Below are 15,121 nucleotides of genomic sequence, written 5' to 3'. Positions count from 1 at the left end.
GTTTTTACAGTAATATTCTATTCAATATTCTATTTTTAATCAAATAAATATAGCCTTGGTGAGCTTAAGAGATTTTCTTTCCTCAAAAACAAAAAATTAATAAATAAATAAAAATACTGACCCCGAAATTCTGAATAGTAATGTAGATGACATAATTTTTACTCAGTAAGTAGTGAATAACTGTTCTTGGCTGTGAGGTAACTTAAATAGGACAGTTTATCGATATTCATGCTGGTAATGTAAGCAGTTTAACTGTATGTAGAGTCTCAAATATGTTTCTGAATGGCTGTTGCATTTTGCACTTTCAATGTGAAAAGCCGTCATGACGGGTTATGGCATGGTGTTTGCAGAAAGGCTTATCTGATGTTGGACTCGTTTTAATGGCTCGTATAAGAGATCTCCAAAGCACATTGTTTAAGAAAGCGCAGTACTGTCCGCCTGCCTGGAGGAGCACATAGCTGAGTCGTGTTTATGTTGCTCCATGTGGATTGTTAGTCCAGGGGCCTGTAGCACCATTGAAACTCACCGTCAGATAAATAAAGTGTCACTATATTAATGGCGTGACAGAGCAATGTTCCACCTGCGTGTTACTCGTTCCTCCCACTCTCTCCTGCTAGAGCACAGAGACTTCAGTACTGCAGCTTTTAATTCTGAGCATTAAGTTCAACATAGTATCGTTTTTTGTTTCCAGTAAGACATTATAGAAGTAATAACTTGCAGTCGGTAAGTCAAAAACCATTTGGATGGATTCGTTGAGTGTGTGAGTGAGTCTTTCTGAATGATTCATAGGAGTCATTTGTTTGTGAATTACAATGCGGAAGAATAAGGATGTTCAAAAACTGCTAACAGAAATGAACATCTCGAACATCAACCGTTTCTAATTAACAACAAATGAATAATCGAAAACCCATGACTGAATTCCCTTTAAAATTCCCTTTCAAAAGGAGAATCTTTAGTGTGTGGTTTTAAAAAGAAGGTTTGAGCAAGGCTGCCAGCCTTATGCTTCTAAACACATATATTTTTATGACAGGAGCTTATTAAAGCAGTGCCAGTGTTGATGTACTTACCTTACTATTAAGACCACATTTTTCAAATTTTTGTCTAATGACGTCTGAGATAAATACCTCTGGAATTCATTTGTGAGTGTTCATTTAACATTGTTTGTGCTTTTGTGCTGGTCTTCAAAAACAGTTTTTTGTGAGTGGATACTAATTGATTGTAATTTCAGTGTGACAGAGTCAGAAATAAATCTGTCAGTGCCTGACCAGAGCTTCCTCATTTTTGCAACCAGCGGCTTACTAGGCTCTGTCTACACCTTCACACACACACACACACGCACGCACACGCATGCACGCACGCACGCACGCACGCACACACGCACACACGCACACACACACACACACACACACACACACACTGAAATCAACAAGAATGATGGGAGGACAGACACACAGCTCCCAAAATTATACAAAAACAAAACAAAACAGGAATTTCTTCATTCAAAGCAGAAATTAATTTTTGTAATCAATATTTAAATATATTATTACATACACAGACAAGTGCACACATATTTTGTTGCACATTTAGATTTCTGAAAAAAAAGATAGATAACAAAACACTTACTACAAGTCTTCAAGAGTTTATATGTCATTTTTAGGTTTCACTGTAATCATAATCTGGCATAATTGTAAAAACGGATATGTCTGTATGAATAAAATGGTAAACTTTGACTAAATGTGATGTTAAATGCAATGATAATGATTGTATCATGTCTTAATGCCAATCCAAAAGAAAAAAAACTGTGAAAAACACTATATTAGTGTGTTATGAGACCATTAGTGGTCTTCTGCTGCCATCTAGTGGTTATAATTGCAAATTCAGGGAGCATACAATGGAAACAATTGTGTTTTTAATATTTATAACTATTATAGTGCCGTTTTTTGCACGATCTCCATAAAATGTTGCTTGCTTGTTTAGAATTACATGATTCATCAGTTTACGCAGTTTTGTGAAGTTTTGAAATTTCATTTAGGATTTAAAGTCTTTTGGGTACACAATATCAAGACCACATTTTTAAATTACCGTGTTATAGCTGTCCAAATGTAAAAAAATTTTTTTTTGACAATTATTGACCTAGAGAGTCCAGAGATTTTGAGTTAAAAACCTAGGACTAGTTCAGAAAAGTAGTTTTTTAAAATAATCTCAAATATTTAAAGAACACTTTGATTGACGGCACCTGTCCTAGAGACAAAGTTGTTCAAAATGAGGAGATCTATCATATGATATGAAAAACTTGTGTTTCTGTTGCAATTTGAGGTCATTTACTAAATAAATATTGTGTTTTTGAGGCCTTTTTAACTGTTATAGTGGCACCTATGGTTCGATCTCCATGAAACCTTGCATGCTTGTTAATAATAATCTGTCACATATTTTCACCAAGTTTCGTAAAGTTTAAAGTTTTTGTTTAGGTTTTATAGGCTTTTGGGTATATTTGGCCACGCCCCTTTTCTAAATGACCCCGTTATAGTGAACCAATGGACAAAATTCAACCTTTTTTTGAGAATTATTGATCTAGAGAGTCCAGAGAATTCTGCTGCAGTGGTTTGATCGAGATTGAGCGAAAAACCTAGGACTAGTTTGCAAAAGTAGGTTTTTAACATAATTGAGAATAATTAATGAACAATTTGATTGACAGCAGTGGTTCTTGAGGCAAAGTTACTCAAGATGAGGAGATCTATCAAATTGAAGATTGAATGTATGTGTGGAAAAATCGTGCAATATACATTCATTTATGCACTTCAAAAACGCAATTTTGCCCCCTAGTGACCGATTTCTTTCAAAATTCTTACATACCTTTAGGGTGATGAGTGGAACATGCCCAACAAGTTTCGTTCCGATCGATCTCCTTTAACATTGTCTAATAGGTGCTTAAACTTCTTTGGCAAATAGTGGCCATGTTTTTTAAGATTGTCATTGCGAATGTCCTCATAGACACTTGTGCCACTTCAGACAAAGACACTGCATACACATTTTCCACAACGGTTGCATAGTTATGGACGTTTTTATGTTTTTTCCATCTTATAGTGCCACCAAGTGTCAGAGCTGCACATTTTTTTTATTTGACCAAAAATTGGTTATTACACATGTGTACTGAGTTTTCTGAAGATATCTCATTCTGTTCAAGAGCTATAGCCATTTTAGTAAAATTGGCCCCACCCCTTACGAACATTTTGGCGTCCCTATGCAACAGTGAATCGAAATTTCAACTTTATTTTGATAATTATTGATATTCACTGTCCAGAGAATATTTCTGCAGTAGTTTGGTTCTGATCAGGCAAAAAACCTAGGACTAGTTTGCAAAAGTAGGTTTTGAATTTACTTCAAAATGGCAGAAAAACCTCGTAGAGCGAATCTGACTTTCTACACTTCTACACTTTCTACACTTTTCTTTAGATTGGGCCTAGCCTTTGGATCTTAGTAGCGAGCCAGACTACCATCTGACTAAGTTTCAGCTCTCTAGGCCTTACGGTTTGGTCTGCCCAATCAGTTTTAGCGTGGAATAATAATAATAATAATAAAAATCCTAACAATTACAATAGGGTTTCAGCACTGCGTGCTTGAACCCTTAATAATATTATTTTACATGCTAACAGTTAAATAAACAGATGTGTGTTCATACATATCAAATGTCTTTCTTTTATTTATTATATTTTAAAATAATAAAAATAACTGATTGCTATGGACACTAAGATAATTAAGGCTTTAGTTTGAAGAGTTTTAGGCTTAAAAAAAACTACAAAATGTGCGTGTAGTTAGTTTTACTGATTGCTGATAGTTTACTTGTCTTAAAGGGGTGGTTGATTGCGATTTCACTTTTTTTAACGTTAGCTAGTGTGTAATGTTGCTGTTTGAGCATAAACAATATCTGCAAAGTTACGAAGCTGAAAGTTCAATGCAAACGGAGATATCGTCTTTTAAATTTCTGGCAGTTTAATGCCTACAAAAACGGCTGGTAGGGACTACAACAAGTTACTTCCCGGGTTCGTGACGTAACAAACCCAGATAAACCCCACCCTCGGGAAAAGGCAACAAAGGGGGCGAGGCCATGCTAAGGTCTTCTTAATGATTATCAGTTTGGTTTAAGATAATTAAAGCAACAGTTTTTCAATAACTAGAAGAATATGTAAAAGTATGGTATTTGGGGTAAAAGCGCCCCCGCTGTTGGGGTGAAAGGCACAATAATTAACATGATAATTAATAGATGGCTGACTTTTCCAATTGTTGACATGACACATGGTTAGATTCAGATGGTAAATATCATATAGCCTATTATGTTGGGTGTCCACCTTAGAGATAGTCACCATGTTTATAATGAAACCATCATATTTAAAAACATGATATTAATCATATCATATCATATAATAAAATATAATTTGTTGTTACTACTGTAAATCTATATTTACTTATTATGGGATCTCCTTCAATGCTTTCAGAATCTTTACTTTTTATTTTGTTTCTGTATTTTAAAATATATTTTTATATTAACATTTTAATGACAGTATATTTATTGAACATTATTTATCAAAATAAGCAGAAAATAGCCTTGTACAAACTTTGCTAAAGTGATTGTTTTGAATGAGTATTGACTTAGATATTAGTATAAAAAAAATATTTTAGCTAAAGTATTTATCAATAGCTACTGTGTGCCTTTTACCCCTGTGATTGTGAAACACGAAATACCTCACGTGATTTTACAGTGAAATGTGTCATTTTTCATGTTAATCAGGTCAATTTTGATCAGGAAAAATGCACTGTGGCTTCAATTCAGCGTATGCGGCGCAGCAAAAATAGACTCGGCGCCGAAACTATCGCGGCACTGCCGCTTCTGCTCTGCTCCTGCTACGCGCTGCCGCGCCGCCTCTGCGTGCGGTGTGAAAGCTCTAATCTGTTAACATGCGCCCTGAAAAAAATATGTGCTGCTTCTGTCTTCTAACAATTCTAATAGATTCACAAGTTTCAAAATCAATGTTCTAAAGCAGCGGTTCTTAATACTGTTCCTCGCGTCCCCCTGCTCTGCACACGCTCTGCATCTCTCTCTCTCTCATTCAACTCAGCTCCAACAATGAACTGTTACAATTATACACGTATTTTCACATAGCTATGAGAAGCGTTAAACATATACAGAAGTTGCCATACTGTATTAAAGCCTTAATCAGGATAAAACTGTATATTAAAAGCTAACATAAGCAGTAGCATTTACAAATAACAGTATATCTAAAAGTATGAGACAACAACAAACAAAAAACATAGGCCTACCATTAAAAGACGTGCTTGCACAGGTTCTGCACAATCCTCTTCAATAATATCCTCTGCTTCTCAATCGGGCTCAAACTGATAAGCGATATTAACGACGCCGTTGTTTACAATACAGCCGGAGCACATGCCGCTGAGGTGAGGGGTGGGACATTTAGACATGCACTAGAGGCGGTTTAGCCAATCACAACACACTGGGCTAGCTAACCAATCAGAGCCCATTGCCTATTTGTGAGGGAGAAGAAAGTTTCTCAGAGAAGGGGCAGAGCGGTGTGGAATAAAGGTAAATTATGTGAAAAATAAAGTTTATATCTCACAATTCTAACTTTTTTCTCCCAATTCTGACTTTAGAAAATAAATCAGAATTGTGAGATATAAACACAATTGCGAGTTATAAAGTCAAATTCTGAGGAAAAAAAATCTTAAATTTGCAGGTTTATATGTCTCGCAATTGCATGTTATAAAGTTAGAATTGCTAGACATAAACGTGGAGTTCTGAGAAAAATGTCAGAATTGCGAGTTTATATCTTGCAATTCTGACTTTATAACATGCAATTGCCACTTTAATTCAAACAGTTCTGACCTTATATCTCGCAATTCTGAGAAACAAGTCAGAATTGTGAGATGTAAAAATCGCAATTGTGTGGAAAAAGTTAGAATTGTGAAATTTTGTGAGATTTATTTTTTATTTAGTGATGAAAACAGGCTTCCATAGGTTTAGGTCCGTCATCGGTGAGGGAGAAGAAAGTTTCTCAGAGAAGGGGCAGAGCGGTGTGGAATAAAGGTAAATTATGTGAAAAATAATGTTTTTTTTTTTTTAAACGAAGCATTAACACATGTTAGACTGCACCCCATAAACACAATCAAGCCTAGAAAAAAATCAGTGAACCACCTTTTTAATTAAGTTTGAGCTCTTTTTATTTGTATTAGTTGTTGTATAGAATGCATAATTGTGAAATTTCAGTGTCATCTAAAAATTGTAACAACCTATCGTAACAATTATATTGTGAACGTGAAATAAAATTACTCATAACGTGATTCAAATTTGGTCATATCGCCAACCACTAACTAGAAGCCTTAATATCTTATGCAATCTTGCTTCTCAAGTCAATTATATTTCAAGAAGGAAAACCTGGGCCAGCACTATAGCTTTCTGTCATATTTTTGGCATCCATTTCTTTGCTCTGTGTGATTTGTATTGTGTAGTTTAGGTGCGCCCCTTTACTTTTCTGCCATAAGCCGCCTAGTGTTTTCCTGCGGGGGCTTTTGAGCAGTCATAACTTTGGCAGGCTGAAATGAAACTTGGTATTACAACCACAAGTGCTTTGTCGAAGGTCTTCCTCGGAACGAGACGCCACCCCTTGCTGCTACCAGTCTCGTTCAGATGGAAATGATAAATGCAGTTTTAACTCAGCGGACAGACAAAGGGAAAGAGAGGGAGAGAAGAGGGGAATTATGGGACGGCATGGAGTTTTGGAGAGAAAGGGTGGTCGCTGTTTTTCTGTGTGAAACTGCCATCACACGATCAACTGTTTAGAAACTTTGCTCCCTATAAGGAATTTTGTTCCCTCGTTTGATTAAGATTACTCAGCTCCCTGGTAAACTCCTCTCTGCACAAATTTACTCACAGCATGAGAGATCAGTGTCAGCGGCGAAATAAACAGACACCTCCTGTTAGCCATGCAGCCGTGTACGTTTGGCTATCAGTTCTTTTGTGTAAGAGTCATTTATGATGGCGGAGCAGACTGTTTTTCCAGTGCTATAATAACCTTCCATATAAAATACCGATATGTACTGATAATAGATTTCTCTCTCTTCACAGGTTTATGAAAAACAGTGGTTCTGTGGTTGACGCAGTAACGTGGCAACAGTAGGTATTTTACCTTTTTTAAATTCTAACCTTTTATTATTCCCTATTGTTTATGGAAATTTGAGATCATCTTTCTAAAGTTGTTATACAACATTGCTGTGGTATGAAACAAAACAGAATGCGAACGCAAAAGTGTCAGTTGTTCTCAAGTGGTGGGTCACGACCCATAAATGAGTCGCAGGACTGTTCTGATACAGCAGGGGAAAAACAATGCAAAAGTACAAATACAAAAAATGCAACAAGCCATATATAGTTAGGAGAGGAAAACAAATAGGTCTAGCCACTTTTAATAAGGAAGTTGCTATGTTGTTTATACATTTACAAAATTGTTTTTCAAAATGTGTCATTGTTGGGCAATAAGTAGTTCTATTAATAAATTTCAATGTTGGATTTTAAGTACAATGAACAATTTTGGTACTGCATTGGGTTTTCTTTCTGATGTCCTGAGGCAACCAGATGGTTAAAACCACAGGTTTATATAGAAGCCTGTTTCTGCCACTGAATAAAAATTCAAAAAAGGTAATTGTGACTTTTTATTTCACAATTCTGACTGTTTTTCTCGCATTTTCGAATTTATATCCTTCAATTCAGATTTTTTTCTCAGAATTGCGTGATCCAAACTTGCAGTTGCGAGTTATAAAGTCAGAATTGTGAGATTCGCAATTGCAAGAAATTGCAAGATTTAAACAATTCAGATTCTTTTCTTGCTATTGTGAGTTTATATCTCACAATTCTAACTTTTTTCTCCCAATTCTGACTTTAGAAAATAAATCAGAATTGTGAGATATAAACACAATTGCGAGTTATAAAGTCAAATTCTGAGGAAAAAAAATCTTAAATTTGCAGGTTTATATGTCTCGCAATTGCATGTTATAAAGTTAGAATTGCTAGACATAAACGTGGAGTTCTGAGAAAAATGTCAGAATTGCGAGTTTATATCTTGCAATTCTGACTTTATAACATGCAATTGCCACTTTAATTCAAACAGTTCTGACCTTATATCTCGCAATTCTGAGAAACAAGTCAGAATTGTGAGATGTAAAAATCGCAATTGTGTGGAAAAAGTTAGAATTGTGAAATTTTGTGAGATTTATTTTTTATTTAGTGATGAAAACAGGAAATGATAAATGCAGTTTTAACTCAGCGGACAGACAAAGGGAAAGAGAGGGAGAGAAGAGGGGAATTATGGGACGGCATGGAGTTTTGGAGAGAAAGGGTGGTCGCTGTTTTTCTGTGTGAAACTGCCATCACACGATCAACTGTTTAGAAACTTTGCTCCCTATAAGGAATTTTGTTCCCTCGTTTGATTAAGATTACTCAGCTCCCTGGTAAACTCCTCTCTGCACAAATTTACTCACAGCATGAGAGATCAGTGTCAGCGGCGAAATAAACAGACACCTCCTGTTAGCCATGCAGCCGTGTACGTTTGGCTATCAGTTCTTTTGTGTAAGAGTCATTTATGATGGCGGAGCAGACTGTTTTTCCAGTGCTATAATAACCTTCCATATAAAATACCGATATGTACTGATAATAGATTTCTCTCTCTTCACAGGTTTATGAAAAACAGTGGTTCTGTGGTTGACGCAGTAACGTGGCAACAGTAGGTATTTTACCTTTTTTAAATTCTAACCTTTTATTATTCCCTATTGTTTATGGAAATTTGAGATCATCTTTCTAAAGTTGTTATACAACATTGCTGTGGTATGAAACAAAACAGAATGCGAACGCAAAAGTGTCAGTTGTTCTCAAGTGGTGGGTCACGACCCATAAATGAGTCGCAGGACTGTTCTGATACAGCAGGGGAAAAACAATGCAAAAGTACAAATACAAAAAATGCAACAAGCCATATATAGTTAGGAGAGGAAAACAAATAGGTCTAGCCACTTTTAATAAGGAAGTTGCTATGTTGTTTATACATTTACAAAATTGTTTTTCAAAATGTGTCATTGTTGGGCAATAAGTAGTTCTATTAATAAATTTCAATGTTGGATTTTAAGTACAATGAACAATTTTGGTACTGCATTGGGTTTTCTTTCTGATGTCCTGAGGCAACCAGATGGTTAAAACCACAGGTTTATATAGAAGCCTGTTTCTGCCACTGAATAAAAATTCAAAAAAGGTAATTGTGACTTTTTATTTCACAATTCTGACTGTTTTTCTCGCATTTTCGAATTTATATCCTTCAATTCAGATTTTTTTCTCAGAATTGCGTGATCCAAACTTGCAGTTGCGAGTTATAAAGTCAGAATTGTGAGATTCGCAATTGCAAGAAATTGCAAGATTTAAACAATTCAGATTATTTTCTTGCTATTGTGAGTTTATATCTCACAATTCTAACTTTTTTCTCCCAATTCTGACTTTAGAAAATAAATCAGAATTGTGAGATATAAACACAATTGCGAGTTATAAAGTCAAATTCTGAGGAAAAAAAAATCTTAAATTTGCAGGTTTATATGTCTCGCAATTGCATGTTATAAAGTTAGAATTGCTAGACATAAACGTGGAGTTCTGAGAAAAATGTCAGAATTGCGAGTTTATATCTTGCAATTCTGACTTTATAACATGCAATTGCCACTTTAATTCAAACAGTTCTGACCTTATATCTCGCAATTCTGAGAAACAAGTCAGAATTGTGAGATGTAAAAATCGCAATTGTGTGGAAAAAGTTAGAATTGTGAAATTTTGTGAGATTTATTTTTTATTTAGTGATGAAAACAGGCTTCCATAGGTTTAGGTCCGTCATCGGTGATGACATTTTGATATTGTTAATTTCATAATTTGTTATGCACAATAGTTTTTGCTAGTAGTAGGTTGGCATATCGGCCAGGACAATTAACTTGTGTTTTTTTTTGGCTATTTTGCGATTATCGCCATCAGCTTGGTCAATCGAAGAGGTACTGGTTAACGCAGTGTCATTTGCACAATCGACTGCATTGTCATTTGCATTTTCTGTTTTCGAATATTATGACACATTTCTTAATGAATGTTCAAAGGTAATATTGAATGCTTTACGTGACCACTGTGTAAAATGCTCATTATCTCATTTGCATACATTTAAATTGTATAATATATCGGTCATTGGCTGCCTTGCTCTCTAGACATCAACAGTGGCAATACAAAAAGTCTGTCACTGTGTTCTGTTGTTTATCAACCGTAGAGTTAATTTCTAACACCTGTGAGGTGGGATAATGTGCTGGAAGGTAAATTTACACTCCCAGCAAACACATGCAGGCCTCTAATTTGAGCCTTTTTTCCTAATCTGGTTAAGTACCATTACTGAGAAGCGTTGTAAAAGACGTCAACAGTTAGTGTGTGTTCAATAGTACTTCTCACTAACAAAACAATTAACATTCCTTTCATACTTTCAAGCAAAACATTTCTATTTTATAACTGTTCATACCATGTTTGTATCGCATTGTAGCGCATACAAAAATATAAATGTATACATGTAGGTAATACTCCACCATTCAAAAAAGGGGTCCGTTTTTTGCATGTGTGTTTTTGGCCTCATGCTCACCAGGGCTGCAAAAATACAGTAAAACACACATTTTCTGATATATTATTAAAGTTATTCATTTAAAACAGCTGTTTTCTATTTTAATATATTTCAAAATGCAATGTATTCCTGTGATGGCAAAGCTGAATTTTCAGATCCTTTAGACATTTTTAATATGCTGATTTTTGCTGAAGAATCTTTTATTATTAATATCAGTGTTGAAAACAGTTGTGTGACTTAACGTTTTTATGGAAACTGTGATTCATTCATTTTCAGGAGTCTTTGATAAATAAAACCTATTATTCATTTATAGTGTAAATCGAAATCTTTTGTAGCATTAGGAATGTCTTTATGATCAAATCTTATTTAATGCACCTTTGTTGAATAAAAGTATTCATTTAAAAAACAAATCTCACTGGCCCTTACATGTTTAACAATAGTGTATATAATATATGCATATATAAATATGTATATACATTTATATATGCATAAATATAAATACTTCACATTTGTGCACCATACACTGTATTAGTACTATAGTAGTTTTACTAAGTGGGATCAGTTTTGCTTCACATGTGACAGAACGGTAAAGCCTCTTCATAGATTAGAGCAGCTGTTTTCCTAAGGCTAAAGGTATTCATCTCTAAATAACCACTTATTTCAAACCCCTCTATCCTATTAACTTCTTCTAGAGGCGAGAACTGAGTGTTTTCTACTTAGAGAGTGAATTGAGCTGTTGCGTCTGTCCATCAGAGACTGAAATGGGTTTGATTAGAAGTGTTTGTGGAGTTTGGGAACGGGCATCTCTTGTCTTTCTTTTAGTTTGCCGTTGACTTTTATTCTGAACTTCACTTTTTATGTTGTTGTCATGTCTTTGTTCTCAAGCCCAACCCTGATTGTATCCAAGTGTGTCCTCATTAGTTCTAGAGTATTTATGCTGCCTTCATTAGACAGATGTGGGTTTTTCTAACATCATTTCTCTGACTATAAAACCAGCCCATTCCCAGTGCTTGGAAAATGACGTGTATAGAAACAAAATTGCAATGCTACGGTGAGCTTGGCAGGTGTTCGTTGACAACACAGCGGTCTTCTGGCAACCAAATTGAGGAGGATAAATGATGTCGTGACTCATGATGCAATGATGCTCTTTGTTTTGTATGATTAACAGACACCAGTTTTTATGTACCTGGCAGGTTTTGCACCAAGCAGGTTTCGAATAGTGCAAGGTCTGATTTATGCATTGAATTTGCATAAACTTGAATGTATAGCATTAATTGTGTAGCCCTTCTTGGGTGTTGCCATGTTCATTCATTCACCTGCACAGAAATGATTACCTTCAAAATAAAAGTAAAATGAACAATAATCAAACTATGTAAAAGATTTCCAGATCCTTAAAATAGAGAGTTTTACAAATGGCACTTCTAGGTCTAGCCCAAACTTCCAGTTTGATGCACTAGACCGGGAAATGAGGTAATGCCAGATATCAGGTCATTAATTTTAGGAAAGGAAGTTGTTATCGGGGTTAACCGTGAACTATGTGTGTACTTTTGTGGAACTTCCCCTAGTTTATTTCTCTGATTATTGCAGATACCGCTCTGGATGTTGCATAAAATTCATTTTTTTTTAATGGAAAATGTCTTAAATTCGGGACCTTTTGGATCTTTGGCTGGCTCTGATGTATATATATCGGTGTATGAGATAGTTTCGGGCCAATTGACGAAACTGTTGCTTGTCTATTTGGTTTTCTGTGTATTGAATGTTGAAACTGAAGTCTGTTGATTTAAATGTTTTCATTGAAGAAGTTATCTAGTTGGCTGAGAGAAATTAAGTTTTTTTCTGATTTGTAATTGATTTAGAATAGTCTTGGAAACAAAAGTTAGAGTGGAATTCAATATGAAAAATAACAGTCTGGGGCTGGGCTAAGTGTGTTTTATGAATTTATAGCTGTCACTGACAAGTTATAGCTGCACAATTTATTATTGTTTTTTTTAATTAAGTACTTAAATTATTTGTTTTAACTTTTGTAAATACATTTTTCTTTAAATAAGTTACAACAAGTAATAGAAGTATTTTCGTAAGAAAATGCTTAAATGTTACATTTTCTTTACAAAATTAATGCAAACAGCCCTTGAGGTGGAATTATCCCTTTTTTGGTAGCTGTATATTTAAACTAATTAAAATTATTTGTGCATTATTATTTTTTTTTTACAAAATTACACACAAAATTAAAGGAAATATATAATTTAATTAAAAAAATATATTGTTAAAGTGGCCCAATCTATTTCTTTTTAAAGTGTTTAATATTAAAATAAAAACAAGTTTTGTTAGAAAAAGATAAATGAATACATCTACTATTCTAACTTATCGTTAATTTATCTCTCTACTTTCATTTATCTTTCATTTAAATTGTTGATATTTTATTTTATCTTTTTTATTTGAATATTAATCACTTTAAACACACATTAAGAAATGTATTATATATTTTTTCATTAAATTATAAATTTTCTTAATTTTTGTATGTAGTTTTGTAAAGAAAATTATGCAAGTAAATAAAAAAATTATAATTTAATTTAACTTTAATGTGTTTGTTTGTTTGTTTGTTTTTGCTATTCCTTGTGCTGGGTCCCAAATTTGAACTACTGGCCCAATTGGGCCGTCAAAAAAACAACAAAAAAAACAACATATTGTTGAGCCCTGAAAAAGCTTGTCTGGACACGAGATACTGTTTTGTGCTTTATAACCGCAGTGCTGGGCTCAAGTCTCTGCCGACTGCTGCAGACAGACAAGCCGAGTTCCAGGTCAGCTAGAGTTTGTCCTGTGTGATAATCATGAGAAATCACAGATGCTGTGATCAGAGAGCTTCAGCGAAATATGCAGGGCTATTTTTGTACATCTCGTTTTTGTTGAGTTTTCCTTTAGATGGGCTGTCGGTTTATAACCTCTCACTCAGAAAGTGCCTGACTTGCTCAAGACCGTGTCGCAATATGGCGAACTTTAATAATCAGAAACGCGCTCATTAGCGGCTTTCTTTAATCTCCCAGCACAATGGCGACTGGATGTGCTTTCAATGACTTTAATTAGTTCCATGCTGAGTGGCTTTGAATTATTCAGTAATGAGAAGTGTTTTATCAAGTGCATGCAATAGCTGCGGTCATTAAAAGTTATAAGGACATAAACAAGTTTGCATTTCTCCCTCAGTTAGACGGCCCCCCTGTGTCTGCAGAGAGAGGGTGGCCCAAACAGACTCATTAATCTAGAGGTCAACCCTGATTAAAGGAAACAGAAGTAGGAAAGGGTGTCAGAGAGGAAGATTTCATAAAAACACCACCTACTCAGTCAAACTCAATCCATATGCGCTCACACGTTCTGATGCTCAAACAGTAAAGGAGGATTCCTGGAATAAGAGCCCTCACAAGTTATTTAAACACTTATTGTGGCTCTTGTACACTGTAAAAAAAATAAAATAAATTCAAAGTTGTAAATAAGGATTATTGAAATGCATTCATTACAAGAAAATACAATTTCCGTAATTCTACTTAAAAATTGCATGTTTAGTTTAAAGCTGCAGTCCGTAACTTTTTTGGGTTAAAAATTATCCATAATCAATATTTGAGCAAGTACATAACCAGCCAGTGTTCGAAACCATCGCCTTACTTTAGACCGATTCACAACGGTCAGCTTATAATAATGTTTTCTAATTTGAGTGGTACGGGTAGGTTTTTGCGGGAAATTCGACCATGCTGCTGCGTCATTACGTCACGTCTGTAAACATAAAGAAGTTGTCCCGGCTACTAGGCTATCGCATGTGAGGATCCTGCAGGTGGCGGATCGTTTATAGCCTTTTCTCACAGCAGCTAGAATAATTAAATGTATCATTTTGATGGCGGATTTGAATCCACAAAGGATTATGTGTTTATGAAACACATGCAAATTAAATTAAATTATATTCCAGTATTAAATGTGCTTCTGTTTACAGATAGCCTGGGATTACACAAGATTTGTATTTTATAGACAACCAGTTCGAAGGGAGCATAATTAGCTTTTTGGGTTAAAAGAATTTGTTAATATGAAATTCGAGTGGTATGACAATTAGATATTAGACTGTACAGAAATGTAAATCTACTCACTTATGCACACTATACTCATAGTCCCGCATGATGTTGTTAACATTAACAATTTGAGAATAAAGTATAACAATAATAATAATTTGCACGGTTTTATGTGATATGAGCTCATTTAGATTAAATCACCATTGATAGCGTGATTTATTGTAATGCTTTTTTCCTCAGTTGGTCAGAACAAACGTGGCAGACTTGTTACTTGTTCAGATGACAATATCCGGTGAAAATTATTATTTGGGTCATATATTCCAAGACGCAGGCTAGAATCTGTGAGTGCAAAGTACAATATCCACACCGGTGCGGTGACTGACTGCCACACAC

The 15,121-nt window shown here is 34.9% G+C and overlaps 1 protein-coding gene across 1 annotated transcript in view; it reads left to right on the top strand.

Annotated features, from left to right (window-relative positions):
• LOC107601035 (heparanase 2) overlaps positions 1 to 15,121 on the top strand; it is an 86,820-nt gene that overhangs the window by 37,686 nt on the left and 34,013 nt on the right. Inside the window, exon 6 of the mRNA XM_016293047.1 lies at positions 7,136 to 7,183. Within this exon, the coding sequence (XP_016148533.1) occupies positions 7,136 to 7,183 (48 nt within the window). The remainder of the gene's footprint in view (positions 1 to 7,135; positions 7,184 to 15,121) is intronic.

This window comes from Sinocyclocheilus grahami, unplaced genomic scaffold, assembly GCF_001515645.1.
Source record: "Sinocyclocheilus grahami isolate Dianchi unplaced genomic scaffold, SAMN03320097.WGS_v1.1 scaffold297.1, whole genome shotgun sequence".
Lineage (NCBI taxonomy): Eukaryota > Metazoa > Chordata > Actinopteri > Cypriniformes > Cyprinidae > Sinocyclocheilus > Sinocyclocheilus grahami.
The sequence above is the reverse complement of the archived record's forward strand: the minus strand, read 5'-3'. Positions and strand labels throughout refer to the sequence as shown.